This window comes from Pecten maximus, chromosome 3 (genome assembly GCF_902652985.1).
Source record: "Pecten maximus chromosome 3, xPecMax1.1, whole genome shotgun sequence".
In the NCBI taxonomy this organism is placed as follows: domain Eukaryota; kingdom Metazoa; phylum Mollusca; class Bivalvia; order Pectinida; family Pectinidae; genus Pecten; species Pecten maximus.
Genome location: NC_047017.1, coordinates 20,628,158 through 20,651,516, shown reverse-complemented (window position 1 = coordinate 20,651,516; position 23,359 = coordinate 20,628,158). Strand labels below are relative to the sequence as shown.

The following is a 23,359-nucleotide window of genomic DNA, read 5'->3' as shown; positions in this document are numbered from 1 at the left end:
TGTATATCGGTGAAAGTTTGAAACTATCAGTATTTGTCATTTTTTCACAAAAAGGGGTATAATGTTGTCTAATGATACTGTTATATAACTATCATAGTCTCCTTTTATGTATCCAGCGTTTGTCAACAAAAAAATCTGGAGAAAGAGAGCCGCCTTGTTCACAGAGCTGACGTGGCCATACTGGGGAAATGACAGACGGTATGAGGATGAGAACAAAGACAAATCATTTTGGACACCTTTTGATCAAAATTTAAACCTAACAACATTAATATAACATTTCAGATTCCAGATAAATTTTACACAGCGATTGTTTAAGTATTTTCTTCAGCAACTAAGATTTGACTGGTTATTCAGTCTCAATATTACAATTAATATGATCATAAATAAGCAAATAGCACTATTTTGCGTTATTGTTGTCAGTATCAGACATTGGAATATGGATGATAATAGGGAATCACGACTCACCCGTCAAAAAAATAAATTAGTTTTGATAACCTTGTTGTAAGACAAGTCGAGGTTAAAGTCCACAGCCTGCTATACTTACAGTCACCCTTATATAATAGGGGATGTTGTGTGAACTTCAAAAGGTGACAAGACCGGTGATATATGAGTTTAAGTAAATATAGGGAACTCTAGATATTCTTAAACCTTATCGGGGCCGTTCTAGATATTGTTTACCAAGTCAGTATCCGGCTTGTACCCATCGAACGTTCCTTAGGATAACGATACTCCAGTACAGATAAGGTTAATCTCTGGAATTAGCATTTCTAGGGCGACATGTCGCGCCACTGTTAAGGACAAATAAGAATCGTCCAAACTAACCTTCCAAACATCAGACCACGTCCCGTGCCAGACATCAGACCATATACAATAAATATATAGTTACATGTGTTCTGTTTGAGCCACATATATTAGCCAGACGTCAAGATGAATACATTGAACATTTTGGTTGTTTTTGGTACCTTGTCTACCATAAGTGCAATTCACACGTTCAAAGATTGTGGTAAGTTGTTTTTATTCAAGATTTCTTTTATGATAGTTATGATTGTTTGCCATGATTTTATTGAAAATACAATAAAACCTGAAATCTTAAAAAAGAAAACAAAAAATGAGAGAAAATTAAGGAGCTTTATGAATTTGCCGTTATAGAAAATTTGTCAGTGATATATGAATAAGAACGTTCCGTGGCGATCTTTTATATATTATTTCAATATGTCTATTATAGTATCTGTTCAATATGCTAGTGCGCTAAATTAGTATGTTACCTATTACCTCCACTGAATATCAAATCCTCAATTTGGTGTACCGTCCTTTCCACACTTCGCCTACAATCGATTTCACTATTGATGTGATAGAAAGTAGTCGGATAAGTATTATGTATGGTCGAATGTGTTGGTTATTATCATTTCACTATCGATTTGGTCGAAGTCGTCGGTTAAGACGATTTCACTATTGATATGGTCGAAAGTCGTTGGTTTTATCATTTCACAGTTGACATGGTCGAAAGTCGTTGGTTTCATCATTTCACAGTTGACATGGTCGAAAGTCGACGGTTATTATCATTTCACTATTTATATGGTCGAAAGTCGTTGGTTATCATCATTTAGTATTAATATGGTCGAATGTGTTGGATATTATCATTTCACAATCGATATGGTCGGAAGTCGTTGGTTACTCAAAAGTATTACAGTTTCACAATTGATATGGCCGAAGGTTGTCGGTTATTATCATTTCACTATTGCTATGGTCGAAAGTCGTCGGATATTATCATATCAGTATTGATCGAAAGTCGTCGGTTAATATCATCGGTTAATATCATCTCACAATTGATATGGTCGAAAGCCGTTGGCTATGATCATTTCACTATTCATATGGGCGAAGTCTTTGCTTATTAAAATTCACTATTGATATGGTTATTTTGCTTAGCCGAACATAAACTTTGTCTTATCATTAATATAATATTGAGAAAGAAATTAATATAAGCTTTAAGCTTGTTTTCCGATCCCAAATTATAAAAATGTATGTATATTTGAATGACTTTTGAATAACATTATTGTTGAACTAATGATCAATATGTGTGCGTGTGTTTGTAGGTACATACAGGTCTTATCATGTTCTCTTTTCAGTCTTTCGGTCACATATGAACTTAATTTAACTTATTTACCCCACATGTATTTCCCCTTCTTCCTGCCAGAATATCTAATTTTTTATATGATGGTCATTCAAATTGATTTTAGCTCTGATGTCATACATTCGAATAGTTATGTCTTTCAGTTTTTGACATCTAACATTGATCCGCTTGTATCTTATTTCTTTATTAAGGCTCAACATCAGGACATATTACCTCAATAACTGTAAATCCCTGTCCGTCCGAGCCATGCGCCTTGGTCCGTGGAACCAATGTGTCAGTAGAGGTGGACTTCGTATCAAGTAAGTATGATTATGGCCACAACATGTATCGCAGAAAACTTCAACAAGGCCAAATCCACAACATGTGTCATTGAAGACTTCAGTTAGTCTAGGCTCACAACTGAAATATTTGGTAAAGCTAGGTCAACAACACGTGTCTCTAAATAATTAAGTAAATCTAGTCCATAAAATGTGTTGTTAAAGAATTCAGTAAATCTAGGCCCACAGCATAGGTTTATGAAAACTTAAGTAAATCTAGGTCCGCTCACAACATGTGTAGCTAAAGTCTTCAGCAAGTCTAGGTCCAAAACATGTGCCGCTAAAGAATCGAGCAAGTGCAGGCGCAAAACATGTGTCGGTAAAACATTGGGTATGTCTAGGTCCACAACATGTGTCAGTAAAACATTCGGTATGTCTAGGTCCACAACATGTGTCAGTAAAACATTCGGTATGTCTAGGTCCACAACATGTGTCAGTAAAACATTCGGTATGTCTAGGTCCACAACATGTGTCTGTAAAACATTCATTATGTCTAGGTCCACAACATGTGTCAGTAAAACATTCGGTATGTCTAGGTCCACAACATGTGTCAGTAAAACATTCGGTATGTCTAGGTCCACAACATGTGTCAGTAAAACATTCGGTATGTCTAGGTCCACAACATGTGTCAGTAAAACATTCGGTATGTCTAGGTCCACAACATGTGTCAGTAAAACATTCGGTATGTCTAGGTCCACAACATGTGTCAGTAAAACATTCGGTATGTCTAGGTCCACAACATGTGTCAGTAAAACATTCGGTATGTCTAGGTCCACAACATGTGTCAGTAAAACATTTGGTATGTCTAGGTCCACAACATGTGTCGGTAAAACATTTGGTATGTCTAGGTCCACAACATGTGTCAGTAAAACATTCGGTATGTCTAGGTCCACAACATGTGTCGGTAAAACATTCGGTATGTCTAGGTCCACAACATGTGTCAGTAAAACATTCGGTATGTCTAGGTCCACAACATGTGTCTGTAAAACATTCGGTATGTCTAGGTCCACAACATGTGTCAGTAAAACATTCGGTATGTCTAGGTCCACAACATGTGTCAGTAAAACATTCGGTATGTCTAGGTCCACAACATGTGTCTGTAAAACATTCGGTATGTCTAGGTCCACAACATGTGTCAGTAAAACATTCGGTATGTCTAGGTCCACAACATGTGTCAGTAAAACATTCGGTATGTCTAGGTCCACAACATGTGTCAGTAAAACATTCGGTATGTCTAGGTCCACAACATGTGTCAGTAAAACATTCTGGTATGTCTAGGTCCACAACATGTGTCGGTAAAACATTCGGTATGTCTAGGTCCACAACATGTGTCAGTAAAACATTTGGTATGTCTAGGTCCACAACATGTGTCGGTAAAACATTTGGTATGTCTAGGTCCACAACATGTGTCGGTAAAACATTTGGTATGTCTAGGTCCACAACATGTGTCAGTAAAACATTCGGTATGTCTAGGTCCACAACATGTGTCAGTAAAACATTCGGTATGTCTAGGTCCACAACATGTGTCGGTAAAACATTTGGTATGTCTAGGTCCACAACATGTGTCGGTAAAACATTTGGTATGTCTAGGTCCACAACATGTGTCGGTAAAACATTCGGTATGTCTAGGTCCACAACATGTGTCAGTAAAACATTCGGTATGTCTAGGTCCACAACATGTGTCGGTAAAACATTTGGTATGTCTAGGTCCACAACATGTGTCAGTAAAACATTCGGTATGTCTAGGTCCACAACATGTGTCAGTAAAACATTCGGTATGTCTAGGTCCACAACATGTGTCAGTAAAACATTCGGTATGCCTAGGTCCACAACATGTGTCAGTAAAACATTCGGTATGTCTAGGTCCACAACATGTGTCAGTAAAACATTCGGTATGTCTAGGTCCACAACATGTGTCAGTAAAACATTCGGTATGTCTAGGTCCACAACATGTGTCAGTAAAACATTCGGTATGTCTAGGTCCACAACATGTGTCAGTAAAACATTCATTATGTCTAGGTCCACAACATGTGTCAGTAAAACATTCGGTATGTCTAGGTCCACAACATGTGTCAGTAAAACATTCGGTATGTCTAGGTCCACAACATGTGTCAGTAAAACATTCGGTATGTCTAGGTCCACAACATGTGTCAGTAAAACATTCGGTATGTCTAGGTCCACAACATGTGTCAGTAAAACATTCATTATGTCTAGGTCCACAACATGTGTCAGTAAAACATTCGGTATGTCTAGGTCCACAACATGTGTCAGTAAAACATTCGGTATGTCTAGGTCCACAACGTGTCGGTAAAGCTTTTGGTATGTCTATATCCAATACATGTGTCGGTAAAGAATTTGGTATGTCTAGGTCCATAACCCGTGTAGGTAAAGAATTCAGTAAGTCTAGTTCCTAAAATGTCCGACTCCACAACGTGTCTCAATAAATGATTAAATATGTGTATATCCGCTACATGTGTCTCGAAAGAGCTCGGTAAGTCAAGGCCTACAAAATGTGAAGCTAGAGAACTCAGTAAGTCCAGGTCCACAAAATATGTCGCTAAATAACTCACTGAGTTTAGGTCCATATCATTTGTTAAGCGAAATATTCCCTGTTGACGTAAACTTATTCCAAGTATAAATTATGGTGCTTCATTTGAAACAATCACTCACGTGTTTATCTTGATTAACGTTGCAGATGTACACACAAATAAAGTGACAACGTCAGTTCATGGAATCATTGCCGGAATTCCTGTGCCATTCATGTCGACGCACAGCTGCACAAGCAACAATGTGCACTGTCCAATTAGCCCCGGAGTAAATAATGTATATACAAACTACATCCCTGTACTACAAATATACCCAGAGGTAAGTATATAGTATTTCACTAACACAAACTACATCCCAGTACTACAAATATACCCAGAGGTAAGTATATATCATATCACTAACACAAACTACATCCCTGTATATATCATATCACTAACACAATCTGCATCCCTGTATATATCATATCACTAACACAAACTACATCCCTGTACTACAAATATACGTAGAGGTAAATATATATCATATCACTAACACAAACTACATCCCTGTACTACAAATATACGTAGAGGTAAATATATATCATATCACTAACACAAACTTCATCCCTGTATATATCATATCACTAACACAAACTACATCCCTGTATATATCATATCACTAACACAAACTACATCCCTGTATATATTATATCACTAACACAAGCTACATCCCTGTACTACAAATATACGTAGAGGTAAGTATACATCATATCACTAACACAAACTACATCCCTGTATATATCATATCACTAACACAAGCTACATCCCAGTACTACAAATATACCCAGAGGTAAGTATATATTATGTCACTAACACAAACTACATCCCTGTATATATCATATCACTAACACAAGCTACATCCCAGTACTACAAATATACCCAGAGGTAAGTATATATTATATCACTAACACAAACTACATCCCTGTATATATCATATCACTAACACAAACTACATCCCTGTACTACAAATATACCCAGAGGTAAGTATATATCATATCACTAACACAAACTACATCCCTGTATATATCATATCACTAACACAAACTACATCCCTGTATATATATATCACTAACACAAACTACATCCCTGTACTACAAATATACCCAGAGGTAAGTATATAGTATATCACTAACACAAACTACATCCCTGTACTACAAATATACCCAGAGGTAAGTATATATCATATCACTAACACAAACTACATGCCTGTACTACAAATATACCCAGAGGTAAGTATATATCATATCACTAACACAAACTACATCCCTGTACTACAAATATACCCAGAGGTAAGTATATATCATATCACTAACACAAACTACATCCCAGTACTACAAATATACCCAGAGGTAAGTATATATCATATCACTAACACAAACTACATCCCTGTACTACAAATATACCCAGAGGTAAGTATATATCATATCACTAACACAAACTACATCCCTGTACTACAAATATACCCAGAGGTAAGTATATATCATATCACTAACACAAACTACATCCCTGTACTACAAATATACCCAGAGGTAAGTATATATCATATCACTAACACAAACTACATCCCTGTATATATCATATCACTAACACAAACTGCATCCCTGTATATATCATATCACTAACACAAACTACATCCCTGTATATATCATATCACTAACACAAACTACATCCCTGTATATATTATATCACTAACACAAACTGCATCCCTGTACTTCAAATATACCCACAGGTAAGTATATATAGTATCCACCACCCAAATTACACTTCTGAAATACAAATACACCCAGAAGTATGTTTATATCATATCCGCCACATACATTTCATTCCAGCTGTTCTTAAACAATGATACTAATATATACTTAAGTTGTTCATGTCATTGTTAATTGTTATAATCATGCAATAGTCTATCATAATCTATCATATATACATATTTTATGGCAAGATTGTAACAGGTAGTGTATAAAAGAAACATTATTATTCCAATGAATATGTTTTTTATTTTACATTTAAGATATCACTTCTGGTGAAATGGGAGTTAATAGACGAGCAGGGAAACGACTTGGCCTGCTTCGTAATGCCAGCATCTATACTTGACCCTTCTCATGCTGTCGTTGGCTGAACATTATCAATCGGATACATATGCAGGTGTTAAAGGATTAAAGGAGATGTACAGTGATGACACAGACTGAGGAACGACTATAATATTTTGAGGAGTATTTTTTGTTAATTACAGCTGATTAATAAATGTATTTTATGATAGAAAGTCGTGTGCGTTATGTGTTGTTGGAATATTCATTATTAACTTAATAATGGAATTGCATCAGTCGATTATCACCACAACTTTGTAATCTTTAGATAAGAATCTGAATTAATAAACAAGGACAAATGCCGGCCTCAAAATTTACACAAAATCACTGCTGGAATTCGGCATGAATATCAATATTATTATCTACATCATTCTCCCAGCAAGCTATTGTTACAAACAATTAAACTCATTTTTGTCACCATATTATTTATCACCATGCATATTTCGAGATCATCTGCACAGAAACCGCCATATTCGTTGAAACTGGGATGTTACTAACAAGAAAATGAAAAGTTACCATAGAATGTCATGTAAATCTTTACAATACAATTATTTTTTCACATTAACAAAAATGCTACACTACTAGGAAACAACTAAAATCGTTGATTTTTATTTCACAATTATAAGGGTTTATCTCTGGTATTAGCGTTTCTAGGAATTATCTCAAAGTTAGTATGGTCTTTTCCAACAGTTAACTTCGAGAATGCATCTCTCTTAAGTCTGTAATGGTTGTGAGTTCACGGTTGATTAGGTCATCAGGTTGTTGACACGAACTCCAATGTACGGTTAGGTTGTTAGTATGTATGTAACACCAATGTGTACTTAATTGGTCTAGAGTATACAGCCAGCTGACGTCAATATCAAATCAATAACTATTGATTTAATCAATTTCACATGGCCTGATAGAGAGGGAATTTTTTTTTATTGACTAACATAGGATATTGCTTTACCAGTCATATGAAGGGTGTTTCCGTGACAATCAGACTTTGAAACGGGAAGTGACATAGAGAATCGTCTGGAATGGTCATTAGGGCTATGGGAGCGCTTCTGGTCTAGAAACAGCATATTCATCACAGTCTAGGTTTGTCCCTTAGCTGAAGGAAATTCCGTATCCTAAAATTTTCCATGTGAAACATAACAAAACTAAAGAAAATATCCTTATCAAAGACTTTTCCTTATATCCAATAGTGCTTTCTTCTGGAGAATTTTAAGTTAAGGAACATTAAGACATGGTACGTTGATGAAACAGGTGCGGTTTTTATTTTCGCTGATGTATTCAAATAATACACCTGAAAACCCTGGCAAATGATGAAAAAGACACTAGAAAGTCGGTCGTTAAGTTTATATGTAATGCATATTAATAACATATTATGTTCATAAAATAAATGTGTTAGAAATCATTCTGCCGGCAGTTTAATACTGAAGACTGTATGATATAATCTATTGAATTGGAAACGATAATACTAATGTAGCAATTTAGAATAATTTCTCTGGCACTAATCATGATGAAGGTTGGAGATGTTATTATACATAACTTGTTTAACCCCGCACTCACACAAGAGAGAAACGTCATTTCCGTTACAGTTATACATGATCCATGACAAAAAAAGCTACAACCTCCATTAACATATTGGCCTTTTCCATAGGAAATTATTAATGGTATCCCACTTTGTTTTCAACACGTGTTCATTACGCATTCTTTGGTCTAGAATATATGAATATTGTCATAGAAGCTATAACGTAACCGTATAGTGACAGTAGGTATTATTGACATCAATCAACGGCAAGAATAGGTATTTTAAACAACATCTATATAGCACACGATATCCGTCGAAAACTTACTCTAATGCGCTGTAAGTAGCAGGTACATAATCAGTTTTGAAATTTCGTAAATCATGAGATAAGTCCCGAATAATCATCAAATACTTTAAGCATTGACATCAATCAACGACCAGAATGTGTAATCAATATAAAAGTGTATTGGAAACCATCTTACAATAATATAAATCATATAACATAAATATGGCGCACCATTTAAGTGGCAAACTTACCCTAATATGATTTACTTGACATGAAATATAGACGACAGCAGATACAGAAAGCCTGTTTGAGAGTTAGAAAGCAGACGTAAACAGGTAAGTTTGAATCTTCTTCTTTAATGTGACTATGGCTTTTGACTTCTGGTAGCAGATGGTTAAGGTATTCCGCAAAGTGGATGTTTCCAAAACACCGGTTACCAAAAGTCACAATTTGAGTGTTCGAAATACATAACACGGATTCTCTCTCTGGTCCGACTGATCGTGACGGCTGGTATAGGGTGACACGTTCCTGTAAATAATGATAAGCTTAGTTAGGAACTTTAAAGAGGCATTCCTTCGTTCGGACATCAGAAACTTGGACAATTCCTATTGATGAAATCCATGTCCGAACGATAAGTATAGGAGTGTTTGTGCCTACATGTAATGAAATCAACGCCGAAATGTACAAGAAAAAGGCTTATCGTTTGCAAATACCGTGTCTTTACGGTGAATTAAGAATTTTTAGGACTTAATACTCGAGGAACTTTGGTTTATCTTGAGAGTAAAACTGCCTTATCAATGTAAAGACTATAGCTTTTACTACTTGGAAAGAATAATATTTCCAATAAATTTAATTTTTACGACCTAAACTTTATTCAAACGAAGGAATGCCCCTTTAATAACAATTCAACCAGCACAAGTTAAATATTGGGAACTATCGGCAACTTTTCTTTTCATACTGATATATCTGCTCGGTGATTATTAATTTGCCTGATGATGCCTTTTTCACTTAAGCCATTCTCATTTTGAATACCTGGCATCAATTTGATTTAGCTTAAACTTAATACTTATACTTATAAACTTGATAAAACATAAAAATAAACAAGCAGAACAACAACTTAAATGTAAATAGTCGGATTAAGAAACAATTACAGCGTACTTATATCAATCCGTCTCCGTATTTTAACTGAAGCAAAAGGACAGTACTGACAAAATGATGTTATACAAAATTTATTCATAAGTGAAAGGCAGAGGAAAGGAAAGGGTGCAAGGGTTGGGAGGTTGGTGTGGTTTTAGCGATACAATAATTTAGATATGTTTAAGAGACGCAATAAGTAGCAGTTTGATCTTATCAAGGTTCGGCAACCAGGTCTGCACGTGGATCGGGATTAATATTGGGATATTGTGATTAATATACCGTATTTATCGATGTTTTATCAATAGAGTGTCATTTGAGTCCTGGAAGTTTTGACGTGCCATTCGGGAGCTTCATGTACATCTACCCACTGTATCGCATGCTGATTGATCAAAATCGTTATACATTTGTATGTTTTATCGTTTTCATTATCTCCTACTTTGTCGAAACATGTATCTGTAAAGAAAAAAAAACTAAAATTGAACTGGAAAACTTCTGAAATTTAAAAACAAATATATGTTATATTCAGTATAAATAAGGAATAATGAGAATTGATATTTAATTAATGCCACTAGCTTTAATCATGTCAACAACAAAAATTGCTTAAACAGTATTAACCCAAAACATTAAGTTTTGTTAAAACAGTATACACCCAAAAGTTTACTAAAATTATATGAGGTTTTCATTAAAGGTAAACTCAAGTTTTTTTATTTATTCCCTTTTATTGTTTGGAATATATACAAATTCATCTGTTTGAAAAACAAGCACAAACTAAAAGCAGTTTAAAAAAAAATTTTGAAAAACCAATATAATGTTCAGAAATTTTATCATAATAAAAAGGTTTATTAAAAATTTGAACAAACCGCCAATGTTTTTCTTTTAAATTGCCACCAAAAATTTTTTGGGTTTTGAAATATAATTCCAATTTAGTTTATTTTTAAAACAACCACAATTAATACACTATTTATAGAAATAATTTAAAAAATTTTCAAAAATTTAAATGTTTAATAATTTTTAAAAATGAAACAAGCTTTTTATTTAAAAAGTTTTCTAAGTAACCGTAGGTATAGTTCTTCCCTATAAAAGGTATTTGTAACATTTAAATTTTTTTTAAAAGTACGTTCTATAAAGAATACCTTTTTAAAACAAAATGATACAATTTATATTTTCAAAGTTGTTTTAAATAGTTTAAACTAAAACCTAATAGAAATAATTTTTTTTTATATATTTCTATTGGAATATCGTAATCCTTATTTAAAAAGGGGTATCTTATACTTAACTATGTTTTAGGTACCTGTTAGTTAAGAATTTCCCGTTGGGTTAAGTTTAAACAACAAACAACTGATTGCAATGTTGAGTGGACAAATTGCTTAATAGGTAAAAGCTCCGTTTGAAATTATCGTGGTTTTACTTTTTGTAATAGGGTGTATTCGTTTATCACAAAAGGGGGACCCTTTTTTTAATTGTTTTAAAAACCTCTTAGATCAAGGGCAATCAGTTAAGAACATTTTATAAACAAGGGTTTACAAACACGAATGACTAAATTTTGGGGTTAAAATTGATTAAGGTACATGTTTTTGTTTCAGGGAAACTGGCCATAACCACTGTAGAGGACGTTGATTGGGAAGGTTTCAAGAAAACGGAATAAGAAACTTTATAAAACTAATTAATTTAGAACGACCTAAATTCCCGTATCCATTGAAAAAACTAATCAAGAGGACGGAAACCGAATGTAAGTGTTAGTATGGAATAATGTTTAAAAGTCCCACCCCCGGGGTGACCCCCAAAAAGGGGAAATTTTCAAAATTTTAAATTAAAATTAGGGAAAAAAATTCTTTAAAAGGGGGTTTTAAAACATTTTTTTTGCTTTCTAAATTCCTGTAAAAAAAAGTGGGTCTAAAACCCTTTGGAAAACCAATTTCTTAATCCCCTGTTTTTAAATGGGTTTTTCCTTTAAAAAATATTTTAAAAAAGAGCTTTTGTTTCATGGCCATTTCTTTTTTAAAAAAGGGGTTTTTACACAAAATTATTTTAACAAAAATTTAAAAAAGCGCTTTCTTTTTTTAAAAAAAAAATTCGAATTTTTTCATTTTTTTTTTTTTTCTGGTACATTTTTTCCCCCCCTTTTTTGGTTTTAATTTTTAAATTTTAAAATTTTTTGCTTTGGGGGGGAAAAAAAAAAAAGTTTAAAACCCAAAAGGCGGGGTTTTTATAAAATTTTTAAAAAAAAATTACCCATTTTTTAATGTTTTGGTTTCCCCAAAAAAATTTAAAAATTTTATAAAAATTTAGAGGCCTTTTTCAAAAAAACAATCCCCCTGGCAGTGGTTTTATTTTTAAAAATTTCTCAATTTAATTCCCAACATTCCTAAAAAAATTTTTTCAAAAAATTTTCCCCCAAAAAAAAAAAGGGATTAAAAAAAAAAAAACAATTTTAGGGGCAAAACCGTTAATGGGTAAAAATTTTTAAAAATTATTTTTTTAGGGGCCAACCTTTTACATTTTCGAAAACAAAATTTTTTAAAACCTAGAAAAAAAACAGATTTATTGTTTTAATTTTTAAAAAACAAAAAATTTTCCCCCCAAATTTTTCCCCTAAAATATCCTGCAAAAATTTTTTAATTGGTAAGGAAAAAACCCCCAAAAGGTGAAAGGAAACAAAACACAAATTTTTCTTCGTTTTTATGAAATTCAATTTTTTTTTTTTTTCCCAAAAAATTTTAAAAACAAAAAAACAGCGTTTAAATAATTTTTTTTTGACACAATGTGGAAAAAAAAATTTTAACTTGTTTTTAAAAAAGGGGGTTTTCAATGAAAGGGTTTTTTTTAAAAAAAAAAAAAAGTTTTCTTTTAAAAAATAATTTATTTATTTTGAGAATAAAATTTTAAAAGGGGAAGGGGCCCCACCGGCCGGGCCTTTTGGGGTAAAAAACCCCCCCCCTCAAAATGTTATTTATAAAATCAAAACAGCAAATCAAGCAAGGCGACAATCAAAATGAGATCGGGGACAATTTGACTGACCACACATAATGTTGTAACCATGGCAACCCATTGTGGAAAAAAGAGGTATTATATACATACTGAAAAGAAATTGTATTGATATAAATAATTCATTAAAATAAAAAAAAAATCGATATCAATTATTCAATTAATAATAATAATAACTCATTTATTATATTATTGAATGAATTATTGATGTTAATAAATTATTTATTGGTATTAATGAAATGCTCTTTTTCCACAATGGCCAGTCCATTTGTGGCATAAGATTACAAAAACAAAATTTATAAATTAAATCTTAAAAATTAAGGAGATGGTTTTACATAAGCTCTAACCTTGTTACCAAATCCTCTTGTATACTTTTGATTTATTGTAGTGTACAACTTATTCTCAAATAAAATATTGTTTAAACTTAATTAAATCTCGAGATATAAGGAGGTTCAACAATGGTAGAAAATTAACAAAGATAGTTTTAATTACTATATGAGCGGTCAAATAATTAATGGCAATTTAAGAAATAGCTAGACATCGAAAAAATTAGCACGGAAAGTCATAGAGTAAATTTTGCAACAAAGCAAATGATGATCAAATTTATTTTTATTTGGAAATGAAAATCTGTACGTAAATATTATAAAGTTTTCAGACACGTGCAAATTTTCATCAAACAATTCAACAGTATTAACAGTATATTGTATTGTGATTCGTATGCCTTGGTAAATGCTGTCATGTAAATATTAATATTCACTGTATTAGAAGGAAAGGCTATGATAAGATGGAAAAAACTTGTGGCTAGGCCTAATCATTTGTATTTCCGTACAGCTTTGTAACCCCCTTCAGGCAACTGAACCGGATGTGAATATTACGAAAAGGTCGTGCGCAGCATGTGTTCACTGGAGCAGATGACAGCGACGGGTTAAGAACTGGGTCGAGATACCCGGTGTATAAAATAGACGATGAGGAGAATTTTTGAGGACTTTTCGCTTCACAGCTGACACGAACAGGATGTCTTTAACAGTTCTAACCTGTACGGTGATTGCCGTTACTCTCTTGGCTATCTGTACCTCAGAGCCCATCGAGTTTAAAACGTGTGGTAAGTGCACATGTACTGTTGTGTGATTGTTCCGAACTAAATCAGCGTGCTAACCGTACAAAAAAATGCTTACGCAATATACAATACAGACGTTTTCGTGTAATATTATTGTTTTATGATATCTTATTTGGGATGTTTCTATATCCGAAATGATCATTCTTGAAGTAAATAAATAAATAGATAATAAATAACACATCAATTGTACTAAGAGACCTATAAAGGATACTATATTAATTATATACGCATGAAATCGCAACCGGATGTTCAAACATAACAAACAGCATTGTTAGTTTGATTGTATAAGGTGTATTCGGGTATTGTTGTTCAAAATCATGTTATATTAAAACTGTCACGGACTAAAATTTAATATCTATATATTAAAATTTAATCATACCAGAGTTGACAATCAAGATTTGGCCACCAGAAACATGTATTAGGGTAGATCTATATACGTTTCTGCAAGTACGTACTGAATAGAATATTATATCTCCAATTCAGGATAATGATATAGAATGGACTTTGAATGTGTTCCTTTTTTATTTAAATTTTTGTTTGATTACGATATAAATAGGACGAAGTGATTTTCTCTTTATACATTATTTTGAATATCATCATCATACATAAGTTTACTACATCATCATATACAATGTACTGCATTATCATATACAATGTATTACGTCATCATATATAGTGTACTTCATCATCATATCTAGTGTAGTTCATCATCATTTATAGTGTACTTCATCGTTATATTCAATGTACTTTGTCATCATATTATTAATTATACAGTGTACTTCATCATCACATACTCGGCAACACAGCTCACTCTGCGACGCCGTTTTACCTTTAATTACTTTACCAAGTGATATTACTGATTAAACTGGTGATGTCATCAAGTCTTATACATGTTAGTGGGTGATATCACTATAATGAAGTGTTACCATTTGGCCTATTTATTATAGCGGTATCACCAATATATTACGGTGACATCACCTAATAGTTTGATATCACTAAAACGATTAGGTGATATCACTACGTTGTGACTAATATGGTACTTAAATGAATTGATGATATCATAAAATAATCTTGGGAGAACTGGGAACATCGCCAATCGCCAATTTGAGATTAATGCCTTAGCAAGTAAGTTCCGCAAAAAGTACGCGTTAAAAATCATCCACAGATGTGTTGTACATTATCCCAATCCCGGCCCACTGCCCATGTACATGTATGTGTATTTCACGTGTCGGAATTTGTACATGTGCCCATTTTGAATTTTGTTAACATCTGCTGTCTGCATGAAAGTTTTTATACCATAACTGAAATTTGTATGTGTGTTTTGTTTTTGTTTTTGTTTTCATGAGCCTTAATTCTGTAAAAACACCTTATTTATAATATCTCTTTTTCAGCCAAGGCTCCTAAAACTATCGAGAGCGTAGATTTAAAGCCATGCTCGAAACAGCCATGTCAGTTTAAACACGGAATGAACGTCACTGTCACAGTCAACTTTACAGCACGTAAGTTACAATGTTAAACATGAAAATCGCAAATGTATAATGACAGAGATTAGAACGAATGTTGACAGATTAGTAATAATTAATACATATTTCCAAAATTGTGTCTTTCTGTATATTCAAGAACATAAATGCAAAAAAAAATCCCAAACGTGTAGATCGATCGAGTAGTGAATGAAACTCAATATTGATGTCAAGCAAGAGTTTTTTGCATTATTTAGCTTTTAATAAAACCATATCCACTTGAGAATTACGGAAACTCCGAAATTCTAGCCCCCTTTAGACTGTTCCTATCCTAACTAGACCATTCTAACCCCACTAGACTGTTCCTATCCTAACTAGACCATTCTAACCCCCACTAGACTGTTCCGATCCTAACTAGACCATTCTAACCCCACTAGACTGTTCCTATCCTAACTAGACCATTCTAACCCCACTAGACTGTTCCGATCCTAACTAGACCATTCTAACCCCACTAGACTGTTCCTATCCTAACTAGACCATTCTAACCCCACTAGACTGTTCCTATCCTAACTAGACCATTCTAACCCCCACTAGACTGTTCCGATCCTAACTAGACCATTCTAACCCCACTAGACTGTTCCGATCCTAACTAGACCATCATAACCCCCACTAGACTGTTCCGATCCTAACTAGACCATTCTAACTCCCCCCCCCCCCCCCCCCCCCCCCCCCACTAGACTGTTGACCATTCCAACCCCACTAGACTGTTCCGATCCTAACTAGACCATTCTAACCCCCACTAGACTGTTCCGATCCTAACTAGACCATTCGAGTTCTACCCCCCCCCCCCCACTAGACTGTTCCGATCCTAACTAGACCATTCTACCCCCCCCCCCCCCCCCCCCCACTAGACTGTTCCGATCCTAACTAGACCATTCCAACCCTACTAGACTGTTCCGATCCAAACTAGACCATTCCAACCCCACTAGACTGTTCCGATCCTAACTAGACCATTCTATAATCCCACTAGACTGTTCCGATCCTTACTAGACCATTCTAACCCCCCCCCCCCCCCCCCCCCCCCCACTAGACTGTTCCGATCCTAACTAGACCATTCTAACCCCACTAGACTGTTCCTATCCTAACTAGACCATCCTAACCCCACTAGACTGTTCCGATCCTAACTAGACCATTCCAACCCCACTAGACTGTTCCGATCCTTACTAGACCATTCCAACCCCACTAGACTGTTCCGATCCTAACTAGACCATTCTAAGCCCCATTAGACTGTTCCGATCCTAACTAGACCATTCCAACCCCACTAGACTGTTCCGATCCTAACTAGACCATTCTATAATCCCACTAGACTGTTCCTATCCTAACTAGACCATCCTAACCCCACTAGACTGTTCCGATCCTAACTAGACCATTCCAACCCCACTAGACTGTTCCGATCCTTACTAGACCATTCCAACCCCACTAGACTGTTCCGATCCTAACTAGACCATTCTAAGCCCCATTAGACTGTTCCGATCCTAACTAGACCATTCCAACCCCACTAGACTGTTCCTATCTTAACTAGACCATTCTAACCCAACTAGACTGTTCCGATCCAAACTAGACCATTCCGACCCCACTAGATTGTTCCGATCCTAACTAGACCATTCTAACCCCACTAGACTGTTCCGATCCTAACTAGACCATTTCTAACCCCCCACTAGACTGTTCCGATCCTAACTAGACCATTCTAACCCCCACTAGACTGTTCCTATCCTAACTAGACCATTCTAACCCCCACTAGACTGTTCCTATCCTAACTAGACCATTCTAACCCCCACTAGACTGTTCCGATCCTAACTAGACCATTCTAACCCCCACTAGACTGTTCCTATCCTAACTAGACCATTCTAACCCCCACTAGACTGTTCCTATCCTAACTAGACCATTTCTAACCCCCACTAGACTGTTCCGATCCTAACTAGACCATTCTAACCCCATCAATAGACTGTTCCTATCCTAACTAGACCATTCTAACCCCCTCTAGACTGTTCCTATCCTAACTAGACCATTCTAACCCCCACTAGACTGTTCCTATCCTAACTAGACCATTCTAACCCCCACTAGACTGTTCCGATCCTAACTAGACCATTCTAACCCCCCACTAGACTGTTCCGATCCTAACTAGACCATTCTAACCCCCACTAGACTGTTCCTATCCTAACTAGACCATTCTAACCCCCACTGACTGTTTCCGATCCTAACTAGACATTTCTAACCCACAAAGCAGTTTTCCTATCCTAACTAGACATTCCGAACCCACCTCTAGACTTTTTCCTATCCTAACTAGAAATTCTAAAACCCCACTAGACGTTAACTAGCCTAACAGGACCATTCTAACCACAGATGTCCTATCCTAACTAGACCATTCTAACCCACCACTAGACGGTGTCCGATCATTACTAGACTATTTCTAACCCATCAATAGATGTTCATCCTTAACACTAGACCATTTCTAACCCCCTCTAGACTGGTTCCTATCCTACTAGACCATTCTAACCCCCACTAGACGTTACTATCCAACTAGACCATTGCTAAAACCCACACTAGACTTTCGATCCTAAAATAGACAATCTAACCCCCACTAGAATGTTCCGATCCCTAAAACAGGACCATTCTAACCCACACTAGACTGTTCCTATCCTAACTAAGACCATTCTACCCCCCACTAGGGAATGTTCCGATCCTAACTAGACCATTCTAAGCCCCATTAGACTGTTCCGATCCTAACTAGACCATTCCAACCCCACTAGACTGTTCCTATCTTAACTAGACCATTCTAACCCAACTAGACTGTTCCGATCCAAACTAGACCATTCCGACCCCACTAGATTGTTCCGATCCTAACTAGACCATTCTAACCCCACTAGACTGTTCCGATCCTAACTAGACCATTATAAACCCCCACTAGACTGTTCCGATCCTAACTAGACCATTCTAACACCCACTAGACTGTTCCTATCCTAACTAGACCATTCCAACCCCCACTAGACTGTTCCGATCCTAACTAGACCATTCTACCCCCCCCCCCCCCCCCCCCCCCCCCCCCACTAGACTGTTCCGATCCTAACTAGACCATTCTTAGCCCCATTAGACTGTTCCGACGATCCTAACTAGACCATTCCAACCCCACTAGACTGTTCCGATCCTAACTAGACCATCATAACCCCCACTAGACTGTTCCTATCCTAACTAAACCATTATAAACCCCCACTAGACTGTTCCGATCCTAACTAGACCATTCCAACCCCCACTAGACTGTTCCTATCCTATAATAGACCATTCCAACCCCACTAGACTGTTCCGATCCTAACTAGACCATTCCAACCCCCACTAGACTGTTCCGATCCTAACTAGACCATTCCAACCCCCACTAGACTGTTCCTATCCTAACTAGACCATTCTAACCCCACTAGACTGTTCCTATCCTAACTAGACCATCATAACCCCCACTAGACTGTTCCGATCCTAACTAGACCATTCCAACCCCCACTAGACTGTTCCTATCCTATAATAGACCATTCCAACCCCACTAGACTGTTCCGATCCTAACTAGACCATTCCAACCCCCACTAGACTGTTCCGATCCTAACTAGACCATTCTAACCCATCAATAGACTGTTCCGATCCTAACTAGACCATTCCAACCCCCACTAGACTGTTCCTATCCTAACTAGACCATTCTAACTCATCAATAGACTGTTCCGATCCTAACTAGACCATTCCAACCCCCACTAGACTGTTCCTATCCTATAATAGACCATTCCAACCCCCACTAGACTGTTCCTATCCTAACTAGACCATTCCAACCCCCACTAGACAGTTCCGATCCTAACTAGACCATTCCAACCCCCACTAGACTGTTCCTATCCTATAATAGACCATTCCAACCCCCACTAGACTGTTCCTATCCTAACTAGACCATTCTAACCCCCACCAGACTGTTCCTATCCTAACTAGACCATTCTAACCCCACTAGACTGTTCCGATCCTAACTAGACCATTATAACCCCCACAAGACTGTTCCGATCCTAACTAGACCATTATAACCCTCACTAGACTGTTCCTATCAAACTAGACCATTCCAACCCCCACTAGACTGTTCCTATCCTAACTAGACCATCCTAACCCCACTAGACTGTTCCGATCCTAACTAGACCATCCTAACCCCCATTAGACTGTTCCGATCCTAACTAGACCATTCTAACCCCCACTAGACTGTTCCTATCCTAACTAGACCATTCTAACCCCACTAGACTGTTCCTATCCTAACTAGACCATCCTAACCCCACTAGACTGTTCCGATCCTAACTAGACCATTCCAACCCCCAACAGACTGTTCCTATCCTAACTAGACCATTCTAATCCCACTAGACTGTTCCTAACCTAACTAGGCCATTCTTACCCCACTAGACTGTTCCTATCCTAACTAGGCCATTCTTACCCCACTAGACTGTTCCTATCCTAACTAGACCATTCCAACCCCCACTAGACTGTTCCGATCCTAACTAGACCATTCTAACCCCCACTAGACTGTTCCTATCCTAACTAGACCATTCCAACCCCCTCTAGACTGTTCCGATCCTAACTAGACCATTCTAACCCCAATAGACTGTTCCTATCCTAACTAGACCATTCTTACCCCACCAGACTTCCGATCCTAACTAGACCATTCTAACCCCCACTAGACTGTTCCGATCCTAACTAGACCATTCTAACCCCCCACTAGACTGTTCCTATCCTAACTAGACCATTCTAACCCCACTAGACTGTTCCGATCCTAACTAGACCATTCTTACCCCACTAGACTGTTCCGATCCTAACTAGACCATTCTTACCCCACTAGACTGTTCCGATCCTAACTAGACCATTCTTACCCCACTAGACTGTTCCGATCCTAACTAGACCATTCTAACCCCCCACTAGACTGTTCCTATCCTAACTAGACCATTCTAACCCCACTAGACTGTTCCGATCCTAACTAGACCATTCTTACCCCACTAGACTGTTCCGATCCTTACTAGACCATAATTCTTACCTCAGCTAGACTTTTCTAACACTATCTAGACCACCACTTCCTTATTTCTAAAATTGTGCATATTTCGTATCTAAGAAAAACAACAAACAGTTATTCTGATATTGTTTGCTTGTCTCGTCATAGCAACCAACTCGGCACAGGTGACGTCCGAGATTTACGGGATAGTGATGGGAATACCGGTCAAGTTCGCCATGCCCAATTCAAACGGATGTAAAGATTCCGGTCTGCAATGTCCACTCACAAGCTCAACAAAGTACTCCTATGTCCAGTTTTTCGCTGTCATTCCAACATACCCATTGGTAATTATAGTACTTACAAGTCACTTTAAATGTGTACGTCGCCACGTGCTTAACTTCTCCCTTTTCAAGTACCCATGTAATATATTTGTTGAATTAAAATGTTTAAATCAAGAAAAGTATCTCGATCGGCCGCCATGATTATATTTTAACTACTTCTAGATTTATGTACTTCTTTCATTCGATGACCACGGATTTGTCTGCTGGTTAATCTTGCCTAATTATTTCCATTCACGGCCGCCATCGGCTGTCAAGCACAATCACCCGCCTTGTCCCTCGATATACCTAATGTACAATTATAAGTTGACGGACGAAGGAACTCTGATAAATCAGAATGCAAACTTTCATAAATGTCTAAATGTTTTATACATCCAAGGAATGTTCAAATACACCGAATTGTTATTCAACATTTTTTTTAAAATCAAGATAAGGATAATGAAAAATACCCTGCCCGTGCCGGGCTTCGAACTAGCGACCTTTCGCTCTCAAGGCAAACATCCTACCATTAGGGTAAAGGGAAATTTACGCCAGATTGATTATTACGGCCTTGCGGTTTGTAACCGTATACTCTCTATTTTTTACACTTGTACCATTGGATAATTACAATAATGCCATTTCATTTTTTAATATTGTATTTTTCTTGTTACAGATCAGTTTAGATGTACAGTGGGACTTAAAAGACGAAAACGGCAATTATATGTTCTGTTTTGTGTTCCCGATGATGATAGTAAGCTAGCCCAACACATTAACATAATGTATGTCGCGCGTCTGAGTCACTCACGGATCCGTTATCAACTCTGAATAGGCCTATTATTATGTACATGTACCTGTTTTGTCCATTAAATGTTTTCATATTTAGTCAGTCTTTGTTAATTTATTCCTAAGTATGATTAGGATCAACAAATGTCATTTATGCACACAACAACACCATATTAGATTTTAAAAAGTTCGTCAGATTCTAGTCCGAGAAAGTCGGGAGACTCATCAGCCCCCAGCAGTATATAGCAGATAGAAAATCTTAATTATTCAGACTAACCAGCAGTCATACCAAATTGTGTTTGTCGGTTGGGTTTATCGCCCCTTGAACAGCCAGGATCATAATGAGGAGGGGTTTCCTTGTAGTAGCTGGTGGCTTCCTCATTGAACAGCATACAGAAGGTCCGTCATATGCCATCAAGATCGATAGGGGTCAAGTGCCTTTCCCACGGACACAACCACTTCAGCATAGACCGGTCCGTTTCATCCCAGGAAACAAAACTAACCACGGATATGGAGCGTTGAACCACAACAACTTCGGTCATGTCGCGGAGAACATGCTGCAACAGAATCACTTTCATAGTAAATTATGTCTAAAGATTAACCATGCAACCAAATATCAGCTTTGAACCAAAACTGGAAAAAAACAAGTCTAAAGCAAACTTATATACCACGTACGGTTTGCTGACGTATGAAAAAAAGCAGTTTCGAAATTACGACCGATTGGTGAATGGAATGAGACTACTATAAAGACTAATGGGCGACATTTTGGCAATATTTAACATACCTTTGACGACAGTTTAACGAACCTGACAACCAAATGTTAATCAGCAAAGATCATAGCGACTAAGAAAAGAATAGATCGTTCGTCGTCGGATCTTTTTAAACATTTTCATAATCTGACGACGAATGATAGTACAGGAATACTGATAACGACAGTTTGTAGAATAGGTTCTCATAGATTAAATTTTAACCAAGACGAAGCCGACTCTGACTCAAGACGCATGGCATTCGCTTCAGTTGTCAATCGCTCGTAAGTCTGTATGACCTGGTCTATTCTCTATCTGTTCTTTCGCTTCCTTTGAAAGTTTAAGTGTTTACATCCAAGATGGCTGTCTGTTGGTCATTTTGTTTCAAAGTATAACAAGGGACCAGAGTAACGAGCATATCAAGTATGTGAAAGACCCTTTCAATACTTCTCGAGAAATTGCAATAATTAACAAACTCAGAATTAAAGATGGCCTCCAGTCGGCCATATTTTATTTTTCTGATAAGATTTTAAATTTTTTAAATTGAAATGTACAACAAGGGACCATGGTGAAGATACATATGATTTTTGACACAAACGTTAGTTTGAGTCTATGTCAGCGCTTTTGAGGTGTAGCTGACAAAATCTACGATGCCCTCTGGCGGATACTGCCTTGGCCAATCTAACCGTTGCTTTACAGTAACTCCGTAATGCTATGCAGTAAATATTTGTAAATATCGTAAATATTCACGATGAAAAATGACATATTGTAAAGTTCAGCTATAAAAAATCACCTTTTGTTTTGTTGTATTTTAGAAGCTGACAGGACAATGTGTTTTGTTTTTT

The 23,359-nt window shown here is 36.5% G+C and overlaps 2 protein-coding genes across 2 annotated transcripts; both read left to right on the top strand.

Moving 5' to 3' along the window:
* The first annotated feature begins 839 nt into the window (after positions 1-839).
* Positions 840-7,296, top strand: LOC117323532 (NPC intracellular cholesterol transporter 2-like). The gene is made up of 4 exons (XM_033878806.1): positions 840-1,003; positions 2,323-2,430; positions 5,144-5,313; positions 7,045-7,296. Exons 1-4 carry the CDS (start codon positions 928-930, stop codon positions 7,150-7,152), a joined length of 462 nt encoding a protein of 153 aa, XP_033734697.1. The 5' UTR covers positions 840-927; the 3' UTR covers positions 7,153-7,296.
* A 6,619-nt stretch (positions 7,297-13,915) lies between these two features.
* On the top strand, positions 13,916-21,867 carry LOC117323531 (NPC intracellular cholesterol transporter 2-like). Its single transcript, XM_033878805.1, has 4 exons — positions 13,916-14,143; positions 15,550-15,657; positions 20,837-21,012; positions 21,659-21,867. The coding sequence occupies exons 1-4, from the start codon at positions 14,056-14,058 to the stop codon at positions 21,743-21,745; spliced, it is 459 nt and encodes a 152-aa protein (XP_033734696.1). The 5' UTR covers positions 13,916-14,055; the 3' UTR covers positions 21,746-21,867.
* The last annotated feature ends 1,492 nt before the right edge of the window (positions 21,868-23,359 follow it).